The sequence below is a fragment of the Coloeus monedula genome (assembly GCF_965178545.1).
Source record: "Coloeus monedula genome assembly, chromosome: 2".
In the NCBI taxonomy this organism is placed as follows: Eukaryota; Metazoa; Chordata; class Aves; order Passeriformes; family Corvidae; genus Coloeus; species Coloeus monedula.
The window spans coordinates 3,016,634-3,042,963 of record NC_138782.1 but is presented as its reverse complement, the minus strand read 5'-3'; the positions used below and the strand labels follow the sequence as shown (position 1 = coordinate 3,042,963).

Here is a 26,330-nt window from a genome sequence, read left to right as displayed (position 1 = left end):
ACCTGGCCTTGAACAATTCTGGGGATGGGGCAGCCACAGATTCTCTGGGTAACCTGTGTCCAGGCCTCATTACACTCACAGGGAAGCATTTCTCCCTAACACCTAATCTAAACCTCCTCTGTCCCACTTTGAAGCCATTCTCCTTTGTGCTATCACTACAATTCCTGATGAAGAGTCCTTGTAGGCCCCTTCAGATACTGGAAGGCTGCTATGGGGTCTCCACATGACCTCATCAAGAACTATTTTGTAGCAAGAATTGCTTGGATAAACAAAGCAAGCAGTGTCTGTAAAAACTGTGCCAGTAACAGGTTGTGGCCTAGGAAGATGGTGGTAAAAAGGAAAGCCTGGTGGTTCTCACCTGTGTGCTCTTCCACTGTCTGATCTAACATCTTGCTTCCAAAGAGGGAGGTTTGGCTTGTGGATGTGCCATCCTGATGCTGTCTTCATGTCATCTCTAATGCTTCTGTCACAGCTTCAGCAAGCCAAGCCAGCCTAAAAAGAATTAAAAAAAACACATTAGCTTTTGGTCAGTGAACAAACTGGCCCATTGTACAAGGGCATTGATTGGGAACCAGAGCTGGCAGAAGGGAGAAGAGGCTGCAGGGACAGGAATGCCAGGAACATGGGGAAGGGGAGAGCACAGCTGTCCTTGACAGCAGAAGGGAGCCTTTTGGGGGAGCAGCAGTCCAGTAAAAGCCCTTCCAGGTAACAACCATGGCCTCCTGCTTTAGACACAGAAAACTTCAGCTAGTCCCAAACATGGCTATTGGTGAGTCTGAGGTGTGCTTTAAAACAGTGGAAAACTGAAGCTCAAGAGAGGAAAACTCTGTAACTGGCTGAGGACAAGGCTGGAGTGGTTTTTTGGGTTGGTTTGGTTTTTTTTTCTTTTTGCCTAGGGCCTCAGTTAAGTTTCAGTGGTTTTCTATACATACAACTTTGTAGCTTTTAGGCACGAGGAAGCAAATTTACCTTTATTAAAGAAACCTACAACTGCACAGTACTCAAAGTAGCATTTTGATATATTTAGTTATGAGTTCTTACATACTGTTTTACCCTTAAGAATTAATAAGGGCTGGAAATTTTAAACTGTGGTCTATAGTGCATTTTGGAGAGGCCTGTGATGTTGTTCCCTGGTTTTTAGGTCTACTTAAAAGATAAAGCCAGAATAGGAAAATAGTTGTTTGTAGGAAAAATATACTAAACACTGTTTATAACACCAGATTGTGTGACTGCTAGGTAGATGAGGAATCACCTCAGGAGGGAGGTGCTGCTCTCTGAAATAGAGATGCTTTGTATCAAAAAATAATCTAAACTAGAAAAGTTTGAGAACACTTGATTGATGGCTTTTTGCTCTTAGTAACATTGACCTTCAGTGGCTTGAGATACTATTGTAATTTTTCAATTTGCTATTCTAAAATCCAGATTTCATAAACATATTATTATCTTTCCATTATGATTACTTATTGCCTCCAAGGTCTACAATACTTTCCTGTAACATCTAAATGGAAATGGGATTAGGATGAGATTCTGTCACTCAGGGGATCTGTGGAAAAAGGTGGGGATGTGCACAGAAAAGGTCATTTCTTAGGGGTGAGATGAATGAAATGACACTGAGTTATGAAAAAGGACAGCAATAACAGTATTAGCCATTTTGCATGGGTTTAAATGGATTGTTTTATGTTGGAGACACCAATGCTGGAGAACAATGCACTGTTATTTTCTTGCCTTTCATAACATCCTTAAATAAATTAAAAAATCAGCTCTTAGAAAATCCACATTATTTCAGTTTGGTTCCATGTGCATTCTGAGTGATGAATGTACTTTCTTTCTGACTGTTTTTGGGATTACTTAACTAACAAAATTTAGACCAGAAATTGATGCTTTCAAGTGTTTGCTCTGTACACTGCTTGTTTTGCCAGCAGAGTCATGATTTTATTGATGACTTAACTGGCTGAATATGATATTTGAATGGACAAGTAATTAATAACATACTCCATTATGATTCTTCTGGCAAACAATAATCGTAATTAAATTGGTATATGTGGCCTGTGCCTGAAAGATCAGATCAGTACTCCTTTCCCTTGAGGAGCAGCTCTGTCCAACTTCTCACTGATTTTGTTTTTTAATTTTTCTGCTTTAAAAGTGCTGGTCTGGTGCCAGATCAAAGTAACATGATGCTTCAAGTAATTGTGTTTTTTTACAAAGTTTAAAAGTGTGCAGTATATACAGTGTAAGATAATGATTAATGTTTTCTGGGCCCCAGTAGCAGAATATTTTATGCTTCTGGTCTTACAGTATTTTTATTAGATACATTACTTCGTAACTGCACTTGGCTAAAGTGACTTGACTTTTTTTTAATGCCAGAGACTCAGATAAACATGGCCAAAAAAAGAAGAAAAAAACCACTGCCTTCAGTTTTGCACTTGATGCAATTAAGAAATAATCAGTGGACCTGGTAAAGTACAGAGCTACTTCACAATTAAATAAGGTAATTTCTAGTGCAATACATACTGAGAGAAAACAGCTCAAGAGGAGAAATGTTTGGTCAAAATTAAATTAATAGATAACATGAGGGATACAAATTACTATGAAGCATTGGATTAACTGCTCGTGGTGAGCCATGCTGGGTAGTGAAAGGCACAGGAACAGCTTCAGGGGGGCAAGCTACGGAGGGGCTGAACATGGTGTTATTTAAAACCTGTTCCTTCGTATATTTCGAAAATGTTTCTTGCATTGCTAACAATCTTGCATTGTCCAAGGTTTTCTGGAGCAGAAAAGGGTGAGCGAAGCAACATTCTTGCAGAGAACCGAATCTGTCTTTCTCAGGTACACTGATAGTTTGCTGGAAGTCTGGAAATCACTAGTGACATTCCAAGGTATGAAAAAACGTTTAACAGTGGTGAGAATATATACTTAGTAGCGCATATTCCTGAAAATCTTACTATGATGAGTTTACATGTCAAATCTTGGGATTCTCACCTATCTATTGCCTCCTAGTGCATTGTATATTATATTTCCAATAGCCTCTACAATATAAATCTGCAAAGGGTTTGACTGCTTTTGACTCTTCTATTTCCACACAATCCCCATGTACAGCTCTCCCAAGCTAAGGGAACAGGATTTAGCTGCAGGTGTAAACATTTGTACTGTTTTCTTCATTTCTCTTTCGACCCACCTCCTGTCTCACAGGTATAGTTGCTTGTGCCACACACCTCCAAGATGACTGCGGTGAGTCACCTATCTCTTCATAAAACTGTATTTTCTTCCTCAAATATATCTAATTAGGCAAAAAGCTGTGTTTTCTTTCTTAAACATGCCTATTTGGGTAGAAATTGAGTCTTGCATGATGCTCAGCCTCAGTGATATGCAAAGTTTTAATGCCTTCTGAAACATATGCAAAAAGCCCCTAAGCTTGAAGTTTCTCTCCTGCTGCTTTCCCACATACTGCAGCTGTCAGGTTCTGGCAGCAACCCACCCAGAAAAGAGAGGAAGGTTTTATCCCAACACCTGTGTGAGAGGGCAGGAGGGCTTTTATGACCCTAAAAGCGTTATAGCAGGAACTTTTCTAGTGACTCCTAGAAAAGAATGCATAAATCGAGTAACCCTGGGCCCGGGTGGCAAGAAAATCTCCATGACACAGTCAGCTGAGCCTTACTTAATAGTTATCCTTACTTAATAGCTAGTCCTTACTCAATCCAGTCCCCTCACGACGTGCTGAAGAGCAAGGAAACCCCGTTTCTGCTCTAGAGAAGCCGTGCTCCTTCAGCGCTCTGGAAAAGCCGCTCCCCAAAGTAGAGGGAGCCCCTCCTTGCTGTGGAGAAGCCAGGGCTGCTCCTTGGGATTCTGGAAGCTGCTCCTCCAGAGCTCTGGAAGCCGCGGGGGGTCTCCCTCAGAGTTTCCCGCCTTCGAGACGCGCGCGCCTCCCCTCAGGTGTTCTCCGCTCCATAGGTGCGCTTCCCTCAGTGGCACGCACCTCACCCCTCAAGTGCGTTCCTCCCCTCAGGTGAGCTTCCCCCTCCTCAAGTGTACTCCCTTCAGCGACACAACCCTCACCTCAGGTGTGCTCCCCTCATCGACACAATCCTCACCTCAGGTGTGTTCCCCCCTCAGGTGTGCTCCCCTCAACGACACAACCCTCCCCACACGTGTGCTCCCCCCTCACGTGTGCTCCTCTCCTTGGGTGCGCTCCCCTCAGCGACACAACCCTCCTCTCAGGTGTACTCTCCCCTCAGGTGTGGTCCTCTCCTCGAGTGCGCTTCTCTCGGGTGCGCTTCTCCCCTCAGGTGCGCGCCCGCCTCAGCGTCGCGCGCCGCCCCTCACGAGCCCGCCTCTCCCGCCCTTCCCCTCAGGCGCGTGCGCCGCCCGCCGGCGGGGGTGGGGCCTTCGCGTTCGAACTGCGGCGGCGGCGCCGGGCGGGAACATGGCGGGAGCGCGGGGTCTGCTGCGGCACTGCCCGCTGCTGCTGCCTCAGGACCGCCACGGCACCGCCTACGAGGGCTTTGTCACCGCCCAGGTACCGCGGCCCGGGCGTCGTTTGGCCGGCGGACCTTACTCCGAGGCGGAGGGGGGGATGCTTCCCGCCCTGCAGGGTCTGGGGAGGGACCGCTTCCCGCTGTGCCGCGGCTGGGTCTGAGGGGGAAGCGCTTCCCGCTTTGCCGGGGTTCCTGACTCAGCCACCGGGAATGTGAATTAGGGGATGCCGTTTCCCTGCTCTGAGGGATCCCGCCGCCGTCCCGCGGGTTTGCCCAGGGAATGGCTTCCTGCTAACTTTTGGGCTGGGTTAGTTGTGCTGGCAAAAGTGGTTTGGGGGCAAGGTTGAATGTGCCCGCGTTCGTGGCCTGTGGTAAAAGTTGACAAAAATGACTGATGGTGGGTGTGTCCTTCCATTTAGTTGTGAAGCTTCAGCTGAAGCGGCTGCATCGTCCCTCGGGATGAGGAAGGCGCGGTGCAGGGGCCAGAGCATCGCCTGAGGCGATGCTCCCAACCCAGCTTTGCCATCGCTGACACTGTGCAGCTGTGGCTCTTTAAAATACCACATACATAGAGCTCTGAACGGGTGCATTTTAATTTAGAAATAGCGTGGGACTTTATTCTGCTAAGTAGAAGGCAAAAGACATGGGCTGTGTCCACTAGCTTTGTCAAAAATGTAGTTGACATTGAGATTGAAAGGGACTAGGTTGCTTTAGACCATTTGCAATCGGGTTGTGAATATCTCCATGCATGGAGAGTGTGCAACCTCTTAGATGGCCTGTTCCATTCTCTGACCCCCCTTCACTATTAATGAGGGGTTTTTTCATTCCGTTTAGGTGGTATTTCCTGTATTTCTGTCAGATCGGGCTGTACTTTTTTTAGTCCTTCCCTGATCCTTTTCTCTAGACTAAACAGCCCCAGCTTCCTCAGACTCTCCTGGCATGGGAGATGGCTTTGAGCTCTTGATCACCTTCAGAGCTCCTCCCTGGACTAACTCCAGTATGTCCATGCCTTGCTTGTGCTGGGGACCAGTGCTGCCTACTTCAAGGTGTGCTGAGCTGGGATGGGGTCTGGAATAAAAGCTTTAAGATAAGTTATCTGCCCCCTTTGCTTCACGCCTTCACAGACTTTCTTCATTTCAGTTCTATTTTGATCATCTCATAAGAAAGTAGAAGGAGGACCTCAGTAAGGACTGAAAATACAAGTAGGTGGGATTTTGAAGCTGCCCCATGTGGATTGCACTAACAGGAAAAAAAAATCAATTTATATACTTGGGACTGTTTTTTTTACAGTTGGTAAAACTCTGCTGAAATGTGCTGTGGATTAGTGCCCAAGGTTCTTTTTAGTGTAGTTACTTTGATGATAAGTGTCTGTTTTGACTTCTACTGGAGTTAAAGACACACTTTCATGTGCAATAGCATGACTTGGATTAAATTACGTGTTTTAGTCTTGTCCAGATTTGGATAATGTTTATTTTTCTCCTGAAAGGTGTTATGTTTTCTTTATGAAATGTGATGTATGGAAGAGTTTTTACTGAATATTGTGAATTAAAGGTCAAGAGTATTTCAACTTCAGAATTAAGATCAACATTATTTGTACCTGTCACTCATGCTGCTTTTTATCCCTAAGGAAAGAGATTCTGAATAATATTCCTGAAAGACAGAAAAGACAAAGTTTCTTTCTTAGTAGCTGATCTGATGGGGAACCATTCCCACAAGTGTCTTAATATTTTTATTTTCTGATTCGCCTATTAACTAAATACTTCTTTTCAAGGGTAGAGACTTCCACATCAGGATACTGCTACCGGTGGATTTTCAACTGAAAAATGCAAGGTAAGAGAGTTTTATGACAGCAATTTCTAAGTCTGATGTAGCAAAGTTTGTTTTGATAAAAGCAATAATGGATATGAAAATGAATTATTGGGGTTTTTTTTTTCAATATCAGTGTTACTAATTAATTCTCACTGGTTTTAGCTTAACCTTGCAACAAAATTGCACAGCATCAGTGTTAATAAATGCTGACAATAAGCATTGCCTATATCAAAATATTTTGTTGTTAATTAACTTTGAAACATGTTGTAATTAATTGGTTGTATTTATGTATATGAAGCAATGTACTTGGGAAAATATTATATTTTTTATATAATTTATATTTATAGATCATTTATATGTCACCATTTGGGAAACAGAAAATTCAGTGCAAAGTTGTAAATTTAGGCAATTATGTACTTGATGGTTAACAGAGCTTTTTAACTTCATTTTCTGTTTGCTGTTTCTGTGTAGTAATTTGTATTACCCAACTTTTCTTTGAAAGCTCTTTTCTTATTCCTGTGTTTATCCCAGCAATCTGTGGGAAGTGGGGTGAAAGGGGCTAATCCACATACGTGGATGAGCCTTTAACTTTGTGTTCCATAATTCTGCCTAGGCCAGCCCACCCCAAACTGGGAGCAGATGTGATATTCCATAGCTTTATTACATTCTGGGTTGGGTAATTAAAACTGCATTACAGGTAACTTTGACATTTCCAGGTTATCGCTTTTAAATATTAGTGTATTTTATGAAGTCACACTTGCTCGCAAGAGTTATGTTGTTGTTTTCAGCACAGAGCAGGCTTTTTGCAGGTAAATGCTTAATTTTTAATGGGCTTCAGCATACTGACATTTGGAAGTTTTAAGTAACTTTGAACATGGAACTCAAAGAAGTTTTGAAGTACTGTTTCCTTCCTTTGTTTTTTTCCAAGAAAAGCTGTTGTGCTTTTGCTGTAGAAGGCTTTCTGCTGTCTTTTAAAAATCACGTACTGGGCATTTAAAACTTGTACAAAACACTGTCTAGGATAGAGTGCAGCTGGCATCTGAAGAGGATCCTGCACGGATATCGGCACATTTTAAAGCAGGTATACAAGTTTAAAACCACTTATTTTAATATTCTTACTAAACATTCTTAAATCTTTGTTCATGATTCTGAAAAGCTTGTGTTCACGCACCTATTCTTAAAGGGTTAAAGAACCCTCCTTTCATTGTAGCCAAGATTTATTTTTAAATGCCTGAGGTTTTACAAGTAAATATAATGAGAAATGGATAGAATTTAGTAAATAATTATTTTTATTCAGCCTTTATTCTTTTTTTTGGAGATCAGGCTGGAACAATTTTTAATAAATGACTGATGACATTTTACTGGAATTTTTCTTTACTCTCTCAAGTGGAAACAGATTTTGCCTTTTCTTTTAGCATATTTACTTTTTTAAAAGTTGTTCATAATGCAAAGAAGAGAATTCACATTAATTCTTGAGAGACTTAGTTCATTCTTGGGATCTAAATTGTATCTCAGTATCCAAAGGAAGCTTTGGAGTGAGGATACAGCAGCCTTAGAATACTTTGTTTCTAAGGAGGGGTCTTTGCCACATGTGTTGGTTGAGACACTGTATCTCATGGACCGGATTCATAAATATATAAATGAGTGATGTCATGTGGTGTGACCGAGGGGATGGTTCCTTATCAGTAAAGTTTCCTGGGAGTTCTCTTCTGTAATTGAAAAGTTTATACACTTGGTCTTTTTAATGTTTGGTTTGACAATGCAATACCAGAAAATCACTTGGACTGAACCACCAGAAGTTATGAGTTACAGAAGATTAACTAATCCTGTCTTTCCTCCAGAGGCTGCACAGCTGCCCAGATCTTGTCAGCTTTATGGTGGAGCTGAAAACTGTTTTGGTGAGTGACAGAATATATGTGTGGGACATGGGATGCTCTTAGAGCTTTGGGTTTCACTTTCAGTTTTTTACAGGTTACTGTTCCGTAGATTTGTGGCTGGGGTTTTTTAAGAAAAGCTGATTTTGAATGTATGCTGTTCATGTAATAGCTGCATAAATATTCTTTAGGATTTTAAGTGACTGTTTCTCTGGACGTTGGAGTGCTGCAAAAATTTAAAATCCCAGCAAGGAATCTCAGTGTAGAGCCGTCCTCTTTACAGTGATTTTGTTGGAATTCCTGTTATTGTCCAGATGCTAAAGCAGGCTTGTAATCATACAAAGGGTTGCGCAGTCAGTGGATTGCTGAAGGTGCTTTCACCAGTCTGACAATTTGACAAATATATGCAGAAAGCTTTTTTTATTTTCCTAATAGTTCAGAGGCTGCTGTTTATTCTTCTTTTAAAAGTTTTTCAAGTCTGGGGTTGAAGAGTAGCAAACCCTTTAAAAAACATGAAACTGGCAATTCTTATGTCTTAGTAAGACATTGTTCTATGAGCATTCTTGCTGATGAATACTTCACCCAACCTACTTAACTTTAGGAATAGAACACAGGAAGTATTCTTCAGAACAACAGCAGAAGTTCCTCCTGGTATTACACTGCTGCTCTGCTATGCTTGGAATAGGCCTGAGTAAGAATGTCTGTTTTGGAATATTGCACAATAGTTATTTCAATCTATTTGCCTACATACACAGGCACTCAGAAAATGAGAATGCAGTGAGTATCTAATTCATTCAAAATAGCAAAATAGTGATCCTCAGTTAGTGCAGAGAGTGAAAACACAGAAGGTGGTGTGGGAGAACTGGGCAGAAATAATTGTTAAACTTGTCTTATTATAGATTATATTTTCACATAAATATATATTTTATTTAAAATTATTAATACTTTTATTCTAAATGTCATAAATTTATGTGTTCTGTAAGCATAATTTTAGCTTAAATGCACAACACAACTGAAACACATGGTTTGGGCTTATTTTTCACAGTAACATTAACTTCTTGATAAAAACTTCTTTTTGAGACATTACTACATGCTTGGTGAGTGTCTGTACCAAAACTTGCTCTAAGGGATCATGTGATGTTACAACTGAGAAATGGATTTTGTTTTTTGATTGCTATATAAAGTTTATATATATATAAAATATGGGAGATTTCATAGATGTGTTGTCTTTGTGGCAGTGGAGCCCAGGAGACAGCTGTGGGCTTAATAGAACCTTCTTTTGAAATGTTCTTTCAGTCAAGATGCTTGACTTCAAATTTATTAGCTGAAAAAGAGGCACATTTGATATTTGCATCTGAAGACTCCGTTGTCAACATCTGTGGGGTTTTTTTAAATTGCAGATGTTTTCATTACCAGTATCTGAAGTAATTTACCAAACAGCTTCTTTGTCTGCTTTAGCTGGAGGCTATAACAAAACAAATGCAGTGTACAGTTAATTTTACATAAGCTTAATATTTTCAAATGAATCGCAAAAATCACATGGCTAAATAGATGCAAAAATATTGAAATTGCTCTTAATGATGTTTTTAATGTTCTTTTAAACAGGAAATTGCTTTAAAGAACACACAAGACCTGCACATACCACGGCCTCCAGAATACTACTCCTGTCTTGTCAGAGATCTAGAAATACTGGGCTGGAATAAGTATGATTATTTTAGTTCTTAACAAACATCGTCTTTAGAATATCTGTTCCTCTTTTGTATTTGTGAGTTGAACATATCAAATGTACTTGTTCTGTTCATTTACCCTATTCAGAAACTGATTTTGCTTTGTTTTTAAATTAAAAGAACCCAACAAACCTGTGTCAACTGAAGGGATATTTTCTGTCTCAAATAACTGAGCTGAAAGGTGATACACTACTAAGCTTTGTACAGCTGGTTGTGACTATTCCTATAGATTATGGTTGATCATTGTGTGCCTTTATGCTTTCAAAAAACATTTCATACTTTTTCAGAATTAGAATAATAATTTTTAAAGAACCTGCTCTTTACAGCACAAGGATCTTCTTAGAGGAATTTAGTATTTAGTCCACAGAAAAGTAAATCTACCAAAAAAAAATGCATGAGTGGAGGGGAGATTTGAAAAACTCAATCCAAACCTTTAGCAAATGTGTATTTTGTTAAATGAAATATAGAAGCCTTAGGTGTAAGAACAGTTTTGAGTTTTCCACCTGATTTCTATATATATGAACAGCATGTGATTAACATTAAGTGGGAATTTGCTTTGAAGGCCCACTTTTATTTTAAGATTTAAAACACCCTTGTGAAACCAGCTGAAGTTTTTGTCAGTGGTTGCCGTTGTTAATATGTAATTGGGCCATACTCTATTTAAATTTCACAGGCTCACATCTGAGAATATTAGTTAAAATTGCTTAAACACGTGGGAAACAAATTTTCAATTATGCTTGCTCTCCCAAAAGGGATAAAAAACAAAACACCAACCAAACAAAACAAACAAAAAAACTCCAAACCCCCAAAATCTTGAAAAAGGTTTGGGGAAGTCCGTCATTAATCAAAGGACTATGCTGCACATAGGAAAAATCACATCGGGTTTACTCTGACTTGGAAGGAGAATAACCTAGATAGGCAATTTGAAGTCCCTTAGCGAGTCACACCTCTGATTTTAGAGTGCTTTTAACACTAAAGGGACTCTCTAAGAAAGCCTCTTAACTGACACTGATTTTGAGTTGTAGGTGATGCTTCTTTGCATGTCAGTTAAGAACCTCCTGCAATGATCTTTCAGCAGAACTCCCTTGGTTTGGTGCTGGCAGTGAGGAGCCATCACTGCTCATGCCTTGAGCAGCCTCCAGCTTTATTTAACAGGATTTTTCTTAGGAAAACCCCTTGTTTGTTGTGTACCCCAGATTTACTCCTTTCTAGCAGGTTTGGGGTCATGCTGGAAGCTGACTGCACCCAAATCCTACTGAAAAATGGAAGGATATGGGTGGGAAAGAGAGATACACCTGCAGGAGTAAAGTTACAGGAAAGGCTCTTCTAATACTATCCCTTAATCAAGCTGGTTGATTCAGTGACAGTGTCTTGGGAAGGTAAATTATCATCTATAAAACACATGTAGGACTCTTATCACCCTCATGAGGATTCATAAAGGCTGCCAGTGTCTCTTAAGTCCGTGGTCTTTCAAATCTCAAAGCTCTTCTGCTTGATATTTTCCCATTTTTTTCATAGAAAGTATCTTTTCCTCTTGCCTTCTCCATTTCCAGAGAATCCTGCCTGGACCTGTGCTCTCAGTCATTTGTGTGTCATGCTGGACTTCAGAGATTTTCCTAAGGCTTTCCATCTTTATGCTGATTCCATTTTTCTGTTGTGGTGATAAAATGATGGAGCCTACAGAGGAATAAAAGTCTGTAGAAGTGAAATATCACCTACAATTCCTTATGTGTTTATACAAATATGGGATTCTAAACTAAAATAATCCATACTTTTCTTATAAATCAAGATTGAAGTGGTCCAAACAAGGTGAATGTCAGAACAGGTAATTTAAGATCCCAGACACCTTGGCAGCATTCCTTTAGTTTTTCTGTTCTCCTTTGGTATGGAACCTCCCAGCATAGTGCTGCAGGCACCAGTTGTGCTTTGGTGTGGACACTGCTGCATGTATCCATGCTGTGCCTTAGCTGCTGCTCTAGGAATTCCCCAGCCCAGGAAGCGGTAGATGGAGGGGTGGTATAGAGGTAGTTTCTCACCTTTACAAAACTCTGACACATTTTTGAGGTAAAGTTGGAGTAAAGCAGGAGTAATGATTTTTTTTCCCCCAATTAGAAGAGGAATGCTCTAATTCTTTCTAAGTATATCAAGTTTAATGGACTTCAGTTGAATTATACTTTCATCAAGACTTGTCTTTCTTTCAGCTGTTGTGGAGAAATACTCCCAGAAATCTGCAGGTCTCTTTAATGTTGCATTAATCAGCATTAAACATGAAATAATCTCTCTCTCTCTCCCTTCTTACTACCCCTATCTGTATTTTTCAGTTCCCTCATATTGAGGCTATTTCATTTGTGTAGGTAATTTTCTTCTTTTCACTTCCTTCCTAGGGATGTGCCACCCTTTGGTGTACATCTACTTTTTCTTCCAAAAGCCTCTACAACTCTGTTGCCAGTTTCACTTGAGAGAGCCACGTGACTTTTTCTAGTATGTAATGGTTTAAAAAAATAAATGTTACTTAGGCCAGCAAGCAGATGCTCTCTCTGAACTCTCTTAGGCCTTTCCATCAGTCTGGGTGATAAGTCGTGCAATTATCTTGGACTGCTTTTTATCTTTACGCAGGAATGACAGTAAAAATGCCAAAATATCCACATGCCCAGTTTACTGGTAAATATATGGGGAAGTTTGAACCTTTTTGGTGATTGTTGAAGCTACTAAGCAAAATCCATCTTTAGAGAACAGTATATTTTACAATTGTATCCATCTTCATTGTGGTGGGAGGCATGAACCAGTGCCATCTTAAGCTAAGAGTCAGTGATTATGTCAGAAGTTTTAAAACTTATTCACATTTAGTATGTGCTTTCTGCTTGCTCAGGTGCATGAATACGGTGTAAAACTGTCATGAAATGGAGGCAAATCATCATAAATAACTCATTTTTTACCTGTTTGGGTACTATTTTCTGCAGAAAATCAATTTCAGAATATGAACCAATATGCACTGAATTTCCCACAATAATAGTATTGATAATAAAAGAGAACTTCATTGAAGAGAAAAGCAAATCAAGAGCATAAAAGTCTCATAGAGTAAGAAAGTGCAGAAATGGATCAAAGATTTGACAGGAAGTTTAATGTGTACATAAGTAGAGGCTGACAGGAACATGCTGTGTGTGTCAAAGGTTCCAGTGATGGAAAACTGCAACACGGTGCTCACTGACCACAGCGTGAGCCCTGACACACGTTGTAAATAACCCAGAGATATATGACTGCATTAAGCACCAGGCTGGTGTATTAACAGCAGTAAATCTGGAGCAGCAGAAATGCTTGGCATATAGGACTTCCTCTGATTAATATTTGTAACAGACTAATCAGGGTATTGCAAACCTTTCAATCTGCACTTCTTGCAGGGCTCTAGGAGTTTTCTTTTCTCTTCCAGAGTGGCCTATGTGGACACTGGGCTGACCACCGTCAGGTTAAAAGCTGAAGACTCGTGTGGTCGACAGCATCTCATCACTCTCAAGTTAAATGCAAAGGTAAATTGATGTGGGACAAAATACCTTGAGGCTTCCTTGAAATAAATCAAATTTTCTTAATTCGTTAGGATTTTAGAGTGTTGTTTTGTTTGCTGCTATGTCTGTTCTGCAAGGTAATAGGGCAGTTAAAAAAATTTTTTGGAGAGTTTTCAGACTAACTATATTTAAAATTAATACTGGATTATGGTTATCTGTAAGATGCAACTCTGCACCACATGAAAAACACTTTGATATTGCACTCATTTTACTGGATTACAGACAAAGCCATCTGGGAGAATTTCCTTCATTATCACTCCGTCCAGAGACTGTGCACAGAACAAGAATTAGAGGATGTTGGGTTGGTTATTATCAAGTCTTACTGTTAAAGTCAGAGATGTAGAGATTTATGAAAAACTGAAGTCAGTCAGAAAAATTATTTCTTTTTAGTCTAAATAAATGTCTAATTTTGACAGTACTTGCAAATCAAACCCATGGCATTTGCAGAAACAGAAAAATTTTAATTCTTCCTGGTACTTATCACTGAACTCAAATTGCAATGTTTCTTCATAGAATGTCTCGTTTCAAGGCATAAATCTCTCATCAGAGACTGTGAATATCCAGGCTGTGTGGTGACAATTGCATGGCAATAACTGTTGTCTTCAGAAAATCAGTCGGGGGAGAAAGGGATCTAAAAGTGTCTGAGTGTTGTTGTTTGGGACTATCTGTGGTCCATCATTTGGAGTTATAATCTTGAAAGCATGAGGCGTTGGCACAGTATTGTAAGATTAAATCCCACCTTCACAGGCATCCTATATTCCTTTAGAAACCAGGAGCTTTCTAGTCTTACATAACATGAACAAGCTTTACCTTTGAGGGGGAAAAGGAGGGGGAGAATACTGTTTGGGAATGAGTTGCTCAAGTGGATTTTAAAAAGAGTAAAACTGTTCTATGTGCAGCGAGTAATGAGTGCGTAATTAATTTGCTAGTCAGTCCATTATTAAATACACTGATGGAAAAAATCCATCAGGAAGTACAATTATGGTCTATTTAATGTGCAAGGAGAGGAACCAGGTTGTGTTGTTTATAAGGGATAAATACAATACTTTGTGTGACACCAGAAATTACGTGCAGCCTGTTGCCCTAAGGTTTTCTTGCTCTTAGGACAACAGAAGTAAAGCATTTTAACTGTTTGAAAGTATAAAAATGCAGAAAAAATTACAGTGCAATATTCATTTTTCCCAAGCAGCTCCCATGGTCAAACAATGACGCTTGTGCATTGGCTGGTTCTGTTCAGCCTTAACTTTGCATTGTCCTGAGGGAATGGAGATTCCAATTTTCTGTCCTTGTACAAACTTGTGTGGTTTTCTTAAAGCAATAAAATAGCTGAATATTCCTCATAGCAGAAGAAAGCACCATCTAACAACAAAGGATGTACGAAATTAAAAGATGAGATTATCAGTCTTGTCTGATTTAACAAGTAATCATCTTTTTTTCTTTTTTTTCATTTTGTTTTCAACTGTTTGTTATGATGAAGGATCAATTGCTTGTCCTTTTTAAGCCATGTCTGGCATTTAAACTTGCCAGACAAAATTTGTGTGTGAAACATTGTTTTGGTGACATGGGGATTTGATTTGCCTTCATACACACAGCCACTACGTTTGGAAAGACTTGGCTGAAGTATTTTTTGGGAAGGCATTTCTTTTGATAACCTGCTTTAATAAAAGTGTGTTTATTTTCGTTATGCTGTTTCTTTGATTGAGATCAGTGCAGGAGCATTTCAGACCCCAAGGCTTCAAATAGGCCACTGCAAGGATTTGCCTGTTGTGTAGTAATTAAGACACTTTGGTAATTATCTGAATGATCTGGCAAGGGGTATGAAAATGCTTTCTCTAGATAAAGTTAGCTGCATGCTCAGAAACCCAATATAAATGTTGTATTTAATAATTGCTTAAATTGTCCTCAAGAATAATAGGATGATTTCTGACATACACTTTTGATTGTAACTGTAATAACTGAAGGTATCATGGAGTTAGCAAAACTTTTATAGCTTCATTTTTTTTTAATACAGCCCTTTTTAAAATTTTTCTTATTGATGTCTCTTAATTTGGAATGAGGGTTTGTTTTAATTTTGGGTCTATGTTCACTCATCTCTTTCTAAATAGTTCTGTACTCTAGATTACTTTCCGTTTCAAAGCACAAAATGTTGCCAACCAAAACAAATAGTTTCGCTTAAATGAAAATTAGCTCTTGACTCATGGAAGGGTTGTTTGATTTTTAAACTTTGCTATTCAGTATGTGTAATTGAGGAGAAATTTTTAAAAAATATTTCATGCTTTGTGTCTTAAGGTTTCTTTAATGTGCCTCTGTGACCACTGAACACAGAAAATTGTGATTCTCCTGCCTTTACTAAATACTGATATATAAAACATTTACATGTAGCTTTCTTCTTTAAATGATAATTAACACTCATAACTATTCCTGAAAATGCTTTACATACTGTTTCCTCTCAGAGCCAAGTTCTCAAGATGCTTGAAGTGCTCATATTTTGTTATCAAATTTGGCAGCTGAGTATCAGTCTGACTTTAAATCACTAAGAAAAAAAACCCAGAAAAACTGTATTTTCTTTCCCTCCCTCAGTATCCTACAGAGCCACCAGATTGCCTTGTGGATTTTCCTGTTCCTTTTGCTGTTTCCTGGATGCCACAGGTAACTGCTGGACTAGGCAGCTTTTTTTAATAAAAAATACATATGCAGTGGAGGGGTGGAAACAAGGGGTTTGGTTTGCTTTTTAACTCCAGCTTTTCTCCCTGTGTGCATTTTATTTCTGTATGTGCTCATGAAAATGTAATAACACTGAACTCCAAATTCCTTATTATAGTACCTTAAATATCTTCTTTGCCATGAGATGTTCCTTGCATGCTGTGCTTGTACTGGTTGAGTTTTTTCTAAGTTGTTTATATGACTGAAAATTCTCTAGGAGTTATGGTGGAAAAGTGAAAATGAAATGAAATGTATAAAAAATTATTGTCTTCTAGAAAAGAAACACCCTTTCAAGTTGACAGACACTGAAAAAAGGAGTTGGTTATCCTATAGAGTTTCCCCCATTTCTTATCCTATAGAATATTCATAACTTAATAAAACTTTTCCAGTTATAATCCATACAGGAAAGTATTTAATGAAATTCAGATTTCTTAGTTTAACTGATATTGCTACTATAAAGAACCACATTGTCTCTTGTTGGTCTCTCACATTATTTCATATACCTTTCTTCCTGAATACAACATGTGTGCTTTTTAAAATGAATTTAAATGTGACCACTTAGGTACAAGTTAATTTGAAGTATATGTAGCAAATAATTGATATTTAATTTCTTTTGAATCAGGAAAATAGATTTTACATAAATGATTGTGTCTGGTATTTCTCTCATAAAGGTTTCTACCCAGCAATAAATACTAAATTTACATAGGGAACATGGCTGGGAGGTTGCAGCAGGATGAGTTTAAGCTGGGCATATAATTTTTCTGCAGAGTTCGAGGTTCTGTGTGTCACCTCAGATACTCTAATATTGAGAGGGAATAACTGCAAGAATCAACCACTGCAAATGAAAAATATATTTATTTATGTAATTTTTAGGTTTTGATTTTCTGGTGTGGTTTGGAACAGTTTAAATAAATGTTTTTCCCTTAAATTCTGCTGGAGTCCCTACACTCTGGCTGGGATTTCAAGTGCTGTTTCCAACCTCAAACTTAATACATACTTTCAACAGTGTTTTATTAGTTTTACAGCCTTGCAATTTTTGTTGCCTCAAATTAACAACGTTTCAGACATCCCTGACAGTGACTGCTTCTCTGTGTTTACTGATAGTAATTTTAAAGATGGACTTGTGTTTTAATAAAATGTTCTGGAAAAACAAGACATGGAGCAGCCTTCAACAAGTTAAAAATGGGAGTGGATATACTGATATTGGCACTACATCCAAGGGAAAATCCACTGTTAAAAATACAACACTCTGATGCTTAAAATCTTTTTACAGTTAGAATTACCTGGGGCCTGTTTGAAAACATGAACAAAAGGTGTTTGTGTGTAACTGAAGAGCTGCTTTTGAAATCATGAGACACTAACTCCAGCTGCAGAGAGCCTGCTCTAATCCTGAACCAAATACGAGCAGACAGAAATGCTTTAGCCATACAGTAGCTTTTGCAAATTGACCTTGTGTGTGTGGGTGACATGAACCCAACACTTGTGGGGACAAATGGCTTTGGTAATTGTGTAAATTGTGTTTATTTTCCAAATGCGTGGAAATCACTGCGGCGAGCAGCCCTCACACCGTGATAAAATATGGGTTAAACTTAAATAATGCTGCAGCACCACTGGTAGCAGAATTCAGCAGGTACTCAAGTGCATGAAAATTTTGGTTCCTAAAAGGGAAAAAGAGCATGCTAGACCTCTTCTCTAGTGAAACAACATGATGTTGTGGTACCAATTGGTCTTAAACTTTTAATATTACCTCTTTAAAGTATAAATTGACAAGGCTTAACTAAATTGGTGCAATGGCACCATTAGAATATAAACTCCTATGAGAGAAAACATAAATAGATTGCAGGTAATTGATTTTTCTTTCCCACCCCATGTGTTCTGCTGCCTATTTCAGGCTCATGGATTTTAAACTTGAGGGGTTGTTGGGGTTTTTTTCCTTCTTCTTTTTTTTTTTTTTTTCCCTTCCGTATAATAATAGACACGGCTTTATGGCATCCATATTAAAAATGGGTAATTTTCCTTATGGTCCCTGTCTTCCTGCTGGGTTGATAATGTTTTGATGTATTTTTCTTTTGCTCTGATGAGAGGTCTGCTGCTGCTGCTCTGACATATTCATTTGGATGAATAATTATAACTTGCACAATGTCAAGCTGAAGATGGTGGGGTTTTGTGCGTCATGACAAGCCCAGTAGCCAGTGCAGGTGTCTCACAGCATGAGCAGCAACAGCCAGTGGATTCTGGCTCAGAGGAGACGTTTTAGAGTAGTAAGAAATCAGCACCAAGGGCAATGCTGCTGCTGCTGCTCCTGTTCTAAGTGCCAAATAAATGCAGAGTGCTTCTCAATGACAAGTGCAAGAACATCTACTTATTTCTGTTATAGCCTTTTTCTAAAGAACCAGATAAATGTGCTGTCTCCAATTTTAGCACACGCTGTAAGTGCAGTTCTGCAGAATCAGGGTGTCTCACGTCAGGGTAAGGTTTCCATACTGACCACTGCCCACCTGGCTGGCTACATGAAGGTCATGAGAGTGGAAATTAATGACTAATGAGGTCGTGCAGCAGCCGGCAAGGAAACAGGAATGCAAGGTGCAGAAGGTGGAGTGGTGGGAATGAGATTATTTTTCAGTTATTTAGATGAAAACACAATAAAAAACATCGTAATTGTGCTTCTTTCTTGGCAAAGGAACTTCACAGACACCAGCTGTAAATACAGAAAATGGAGATGGTTGGCAAGACACTTTATAAAGATTTCAGTCTTGTGTCTTGGCTTAACTTCTGTTAAGGAGAGGGGAATTGTTAAACTACTGCTGACGAGAAACTGTTTCCAAACAAATCTAAGGAATCATAAATTCTTTAGGTGACCCCTTTTCCGTTTAATGAGTGTTTGCTTTATTAAATTGTATTTTATTTATGAATTCATGAAGGGCAAGAAGGTAATGGCATCTCTAGTTTAGGCTATTTCACCTTTCCTACTGGGGGCTTTGCAGGTGTTTTAATTTTGGATAAGCAGATTTTATGTTAGGAAGAATTTTAGCCAAAAAATCTCAGAATAAAGATTTTATTTTTATCTTGGTTTGAAAAATGATTTGCAATAAATTTTTCTGTATTTACCTTAATTAGAATGTTTACTGCCATTTGATCACTATTTAGTTCATCCAGGATTTGGAGCAGATGCTTGAAATTTGGCAGAACAGCCATATAGGTTACAGCACTTCTAAGAAGTTCCTGAAAGGCTTCATTGGTTTTTTGGCAGGCACAGGCTTGAGATTTTCTCTTTATTCTTCCCGGCCTCTGTGGCTCTAGAAATAAGAATCAAGAGTAGAGTGACATTTTTTCCCATTCCTTTTTATTACTTTGATTGGAGGAAATGGTGTATGGGCAATAAGGCTGGACTTGGGAGAATGTTTGAATTGAAGGAAGAAAGGTATTGGCATGAGGAGGTCCCGATGATGAGGTGGAGATGAGAGTGCAGAGGATAGAAATGGAAATAAAAAGGTTGAGAAACCACATGAGACTTCCCTGGCAGAAGAGAAGGCGTGTTCCCCTTGGAGACAGGGAGGTCCAGAGTATCTGATTTTCCTGGGACAAAGCCAGTGGTGTAAATGGATGAGGGATCCATGGAGTCTGTTAACACAGAGTTGACATCGGGGTCACCGTTTCTGGGGACCCATCAGAGCCAGTGTGTTTATGGAGGATGGAGGAACCAGTCTGGCTTTGTGAGTGCTTTTAGAGTTGGGGTGAGCAGCACTGATAGTCTGAAAGATGAAATTCTTATTTTCCAAAGACTTTTGACATATTTCACACAAATTCTAACTCATTTGTGCAAGGGGAACCATGAAAAAGAGTTTGTGCTGTTTGACATAATTAACAATGGTCTTGGTCTGATTTAGACCAAAGAAAAGTGTGATCTCAGGCTGTTCTAAAAGTGCTGGGCAGTGACCAAAAATTAGTTGGTCAATCTAATAAAAAGGAATATTGAAGTTTTCATGGTTTGCATGACAAGCAGGTGATGTATTTAAATCGCTATAGATGCATTTATGTATATAGCAGGAGACAGCTGGCAACATCAGTGAAGCATGCAAATAAGATCAAATGAACAGTGTATAAAAAAAAAGATTTAACTACCTTTTTAAGGAACATCATTGAAAAATTACAATTAGTATTAAAATTAATTGGATTTTAAAACTTATCTGTGGGTTATAATCCCTTGATGTTTCTTTTTTCTAGTGAAACCCTTTGAATTCCCAGAAGATAAAGATAAAAATGATTATTAGAGGATTTATCTGTATGTGATACAGAAAAATGTAAAAAATCAAAATGGAAAGCAACTGTTGCAAGTACCAGAAAATTATGCTATTAATTTAAGTGTCATCAGAGCACAAAAGATCACATTTCAGGACTGTGTGAAAATTATTAAAATACTGGAAATAATGGTACTTAAGATGAAGATACTATACTCTAAGATGTGGTTAAGTGACTGACACTATTATATCACTTCAGGTATTATAAAAGTAACAAAATGCTTTTAAAGATAATAAGCGTTACATTTTGAGATTGGCAGAATTCACACTTCTCTGCTTAGGTGCTTTCCTACTTTAATATAATTTAACAACAGCAGGAAAAAATGTAGCATTTTATTTCCAAGCTACGCCGTTTCTTCCTAAAATACGCATGCACAAAAATATAAAAAGTGATTACATAGAAAAATTCTATTTCTTCATCTGAGAATGATCAGATAATTTGTTGCTCTTTGTCCAGGTGAGAAAGGAAGAATATAATTACTGTGGATTAAAGGAAACTCTTCTTTCTGTATTTTGTTTAATTCACAGAAGAATACCTGTCTGAGAACAGAACATTTAATTTGCTTCTTCTTTTGGACCTCAGGAGATCCGAAATCTGTCCCTCTCTGGGCATCTGCACCTGCAAAGAGTTCACTTGACCACCAAGTGTTTTCTCCTCTTGCAGAAGTCTTTTCCTGGGGAAATAGTGACTTCTTTTTGCCCACTGATGATTTCAAAAGATTTCTTTTGCATTGCTGTCCTGTATATTGTCCTGTCCAATGAAAGATATTTCTGATTCTGTGTAATCCACTCTCAAATATTGAAATCCCCCACGTGTAATCCTCTGCTTATTAGATGGTTTCTCCTTCTCTTGCCTTATTTACGGGGCTTGAACAGTGATCTTAAGCACCTGTTTCTGTACTGCTTAATTTTGAGATAATGATGATGATGTTAGGTGCTATTCCATGGTTTTTGCTATCATGATACACTGGGACACACACATGGATTTTAACACTCCTTAAATGAAAAATTGTTTTTTAATTATTCTCTTGGGCCATTGGTGGAAACTCTTATATAATCTGTTTAAACTTCTTTTTAGAACTCCTTAATAGACATTTACAATCAGTTCCTGGCAGCACTGGAGTCGCTGAAGGAATTCTGGGATGCCCTGGATGAAATTGATGGGAAGACATGGGTGCTTGAGCCAGAAAATCCCACACGGAGTGCTACAACCAGAAGAATTGCAATAGGTAGGAAAAGCTTTAAAGGGATACAGTGGATTTGAGAAGTAAAACTCCAGGAGCTGTTTTGTTTTCCTTGTCTCATCAGATGATGCTTCTTTGAGTTTGGGAAAGGAAAGGCAGCACTTAAAGACACAACTCTTCTTTTGTGTTGTAAAAAAATAGCTTTCCACAGAATACTGATCCTGTTTGGGAAATTCATTACAACTTTCTGGTGTCAGATAAATGAAAATTTCTGCAGGAAAACCTTGTGTGTTTGTAAATTATGAACATGGAACTGTCAACAGCTGAGCACCTGCATGGTAACTGGAAAAATCAGTATTTGTAAAAAATCAGCTTAGGTGAAGCCCTTACCTCAGTCACAAAATCCAGATTTTTAAACTTTAGATTCATCCTATCCTGGAGGGGAAGGAATATTACAGTGCAGTCCAAAGGGAGAAGAGGGGGTTAAAGAAGGCAAGTGGGAAGGACAAAGAAATAAAAGAGAGGAAATGAGGCCTCCCTGTTAACCACCTGAAAATGTACCTCAGTTTATATGCTCACGTCTGGCATTTTAAGGTCTTAATATACATAGGATAAGGAATTTTGTAATGGTATGTATAAGATAAGAAGTTGTAATTGCCACTGTCAGAGGCTGGAAATGGTGGGGGGATGTTATCTTTGTCAGAAATGTGCTGATTTTTAGCTGAAGTCCACATCACCAATAGCAAATTGTAGAAATGTGAGCACACAGAGTGAACCCACGTTGTCCATGACAGCTGTGGAGGGAGGGAGGGAAGGAGAAAGGGAGGAAGGAGCTGGAGGGGAGCTGCTCCATGGGAGTGGAGGGAAGGACAGGAAAAGTTCAGCAAGTGGCTGGAATGAGGTGGGTCAGACACCACTTTGTGTGCTGTCAGGGGGGCTTTGTCCTGGTCCTGCTGCCCTTTGTCACAGGCCAAGGAAAAGGGAAGAAAAGCCTCCCAATGAGCCTTGGAGCAGCTGAGCAGAGGCAGGATAGGGCTTTGAGCCCTTTGTTGTCGGGCACAGAGGACCTTCAGCTACCACTGAACTTTGATTTCATTCATTCCCACCTCTTCCAGGAGGGAAAGCCTAACACAAGCTTTAGCTACAGAAAAGGTTGGGCTTCGCCTGGGCTTGTTCAGAAGAGACTTTGCTGTGAGCTCTTGGAGCTGGATCCAGAACACCACTGAGCTGCTTCCCCCTGAGGAACTGAGCCCTTCCAGGGATGGTGGGGCATCTTGCAAAACCAAATGTTTGCTGTTTCAAAAATACAGCATTGTCGTCTCAGGCCTGCAGTTTGCTGGGGAGGGGACTGACTTCTGCTGCTTAGTATTGGGTTTGGGCTTCTCTTTTTGACTATAAAGATGAATTAGTAAGTTACACGTCTACTACCTTTAAAGTTTCACCAAGATTTTGGATGGATTTTGTCATCTAGCTTGAGTTGATTAGGTTTATTTCTGAATAAGTGTTAACCTTAAGACAAGTCTAAAAGAAATGCAAGCCTGGCAGGTTTTTTTTAATCAGTTGCTATTTTTAATTACAGTCTGTGGAAATGTAAATATTTAATATATACTGATATTTTGTACAATCATTTGGATACGTCCAAACTTTGTTATTATTTATCCTACTGCAACCCAGCCAGAATTAGCCAATTTAAAACTGCTTTTAAAAATGGTTCCTATTCCAAATCCTTGACTGCAAAGCTTCCCCATGGCCTTGCTTTCTCCTTGCAGGAAACAATGTCTCAGTGAACGTAGAGGTAGATCCTCGCCATCCAAACATGCTTCCAGAGTGTTATTTCCTTGGAGCAGATCATGGTAAGGCAGCAAATTCCACTTGTCTCTCCTCTGGACTCAGATCTCTGATCCAATCCCTACCTGAAACCTGGGAGGTTCACTGGGGTGATGCCATGATTTCTGTCTGTTGTTTGCAGCAGTGAACCCGCTGAGAACTAAACTCAACAACAACATGCACTTGTGGTGAGTGTCTCCAGTAAAGCAGACTGGAAACCCAAATGGTGTTTGCCATTCCCACTGTGGACTTTTCTCTCCCCCTCTCCCATCTGCAGGGATCCGGAAATCAGTTTGTTACAAAACTTGAGAGAGCTCCTAGAAATTGATTTTCCATCTCGTGCCGTGTTGGAAAAAAGTGTAAGTTAGTTTTGGTTAACGATCAGTTGTTATTGCTGAACAAGGAACATTTAAATGGTCACTTTCTAAGAGCCAGGGACAATTAGAGACTTAGAAGAGAGGTGATTGGATTAATACATTGTCACAAGGACTTCTGAACTTCAAGCAACAGTTGTCAGAGCTTGTTAACCTTCGCTTAGAGGTGCACACTTCCCTGTGGCCTTCATAGCAGTGAGGCCATTAATAAAAGGCTCCACTTTAAAAGGAAAAGAGGAAGTTCCAGAGTAGCTAATGAGATGTGGAAACTCCAAACATTCTGTTATGGATGCTGATGACTTCAGTTCTAATTAGGTAGAGCTGCTTGGAGGGGACAAGAGGCCATCCCAATAGTGGTGCATTTCAAACAAACTGGGAATTAATTTTTGACAATGCTCTAACACTGGATTACAAGCTTTGCTTTCACACGTGAAGCTTCTAAATTAAGATCTGACTGAGGGTTTGTGTCTAATGTCAAATCATTATTAACCACTATGATTTGTCATTAACGAAAAGTTGCCAAAAGTATGAAAATGTTTGTTGAATGAGATGTAATTCAGTGAGGGGGTGAAATATAACCCAGTCAAGTCTTGCACACCTGGAACCCAGTGTCACTCTATGCCATTATGGCCTAAACAGATAGGTATTAAAGGCAAAACATAGTAATTCCAGCTAACAAAAACTGCAAAAGCAAAGACACAGGTGAACCTGTTTGTGTGTTAGCAGCCCATCCCTTCCTTTCAGCTGTGCTGTTGTGTTCCAGGACTTTGCCAAGGACTGTGGCATCTGCTACGCTTATCGGCTTGACGGCAGCACACCCGACCAAGTGTGTGATGATCCTCGCTGCGGGCAGCCCTTCCACCAGGCTTGTCTCTATGAGGTAAAGTGACCAGCGGGACAAACTGCTCATTAGCTGGCACATTCTGGAAAACAAGCACTGCCCACTTAAATCTGGAAAGAAACAAGCACCTGTAAGGAACATTATGGCAGTCACTGTGCTTCCGCTTGTCCTCACACCCCCAATTCCTACATGAGCTCTCTGGGAAACAGATCCACCCTCTTACTTTCAGTGTACCCTGTCAGGTGTTCATCAGCTGAACTCTGATTGATAGGTGGTTCTTGAATTGGATATGAAACCAATGTGACTTTTAACCCATTTCCTTGTGTTGCAGTGGCTACAAGGCCTTCCTACCAGCAGACAGAGTTTTAATGTCATCTTTGGTGAATGTCCCTATTGTAATAAGGTAAGGAAATCCAAGGAGTAGGATTAAATTAGAGTGAAAAAGGCAAAGCTGGTAACAATGCCTTTTCCAAAGTAGAATTGGTGGCTACTATCTTCTCATTAACCTGCTGGAGTAAACTGTAAATTCCTCTGCATTTAATGCATCGGTGTTTAACTAAGGTTTTCTGACACAATATAATGACAGTCCCACACTCGTGCCAGAGTAAATAAAGATCACACTCCACTGTATTTAACGATACTTTTTTAATGGTGCTGTAACAAAAGGTTCGGCTAAAAAAAACCCCAACAAAAATAATCCAAATAATCCAAAAGAGAATCCGTAACTAGAGTGCAGATGAGAACTTGTCTGTACAAGGTATGTACTGACAGGATTATGTAAAACTTCTTTTTCAAGCCCCTGACACTGAAATCTTCAATGAGGAAGCTCTAGGAAAAAACTGCATGGTGGGAACACCAGTGCACTCCCACTGAAGACACGGGAGCAGCAACATCAAAGCCAATACAAGGACAGTACAATGAGCAGCAGAAGCACCAGAACAGCTGCAGTGTAGGGGTAGGTTTCATCAGCAAATGCCAGCCTAAACACAACAGCGAGAGAGGGACGAGTGGTGTCAGCACCAACCGGGGATGCTGCTGGAGGAACTGCAGTTACAAGGTGATTGTGTTTCTTTCTGCATTCTGAGAGTATTCTGTAGGGGTCAAATGGTGGCAGCTCTCTTGCAGTGTCTTCCTGCAGGGGAAAAAAAGCTGTAATTATAAAGCTAGTATTAAGTGAGATGTGAATCAAAAAAAATGAAGATGCCATTGAGGTATTTAAGTTATCCTAGAGAAAGCAATACAATTCTTATGGAGGCTTACCTCTGGAATATGCATGCATATGGCTATTGTATGGTAAGTGTGTAACATAAGACACAGTTAAACGCCTCCTAAAGAGACTTACCTATATTTACTATTGAAGTCTACAGCTAAAATTCTTATCTTTGACTTGTTTCCAACAAAGTTGAATATATTCAGTCTTTCCCATGTTCCTGCTAATAAAGGTTTGTCCTGGAAACTCAAGACATGATTTTAAGTGTGAATTTGCTGGTTTGATTTCTGTAAGTTTTGCCTTTTTTTTCAGTGAAGCTGAACTTCTCCTGCCCATCACAGGGAACATAAACTGATAGAGTGGGGCTTGTTCTGGCTGGCCAGGGGCGCCTGGGCTGTTTTACATCTCCAGCAGCAATGCTGTCCTTGGCCAGCCTCCACCTCTGAAAGGA

The 26,330-nt window shown here is 39.5% G+C and overlaps 2 protein-coding genes across 4 annotated transcripts in view; one reads left to right on the top strand and one right to left on the bottom strand.

The window, feature by feature from the left end:
- Positions 1–4,420: 4,420 nt before the first annotated feature.
- FANCL (FA complementation group L) lies at positions 4,421–25,501 on the top strand (the record flags this gene model as incomplete). Its single annotated transcript, XM_082302631.1, has 14 exons — positions 4,421–4,513; positions 6,244–6,302; positions 7,302–7,362; positions 8,123–8,179; positions 9,761–9,858; positions 13,310–13,406; positions 16,023–16,091; positions 21,522–21,672; positions 23,397–23,480; positions 23,597–23,642; positions 23,732–23,813; positions 24,592–24,708; positions 25,001–25,072; positions 25,466–25,501. 14 exons carry the CDS (start codon positions 4,421–4,423, stop codon positions 25,499–25,501), a joined length of 1,122 nt encoding a protein of 373 aa, XP_082158757.1.
- Positions 25,394–26,330, bottom strand: part of VRK2 (VRK serine/threonine kinase 2) — a 37,242-nt gene continuing 36,305 nt past the window's right edge. For 2 of the 3 annotated variants that reach the window (XM_082302628.1, XM_082302629.1), the window contains exon 15: positions 25,717–25,801. Coding sequence is in view for 1 of the 3 variants with exons in the window: in XM_082302627.1 (XP_082158753.1) it covers positions 25,562–25,801 (240 nt within the window). In the remaining 2 variants the exon portion in view is untranslated. Of the gene's footprint in view, positions 25,802–26,330 lie in introns of all 3 variants that reach the window. The other variant, XM_082302627.1, reaches the window with a different exon arrangement.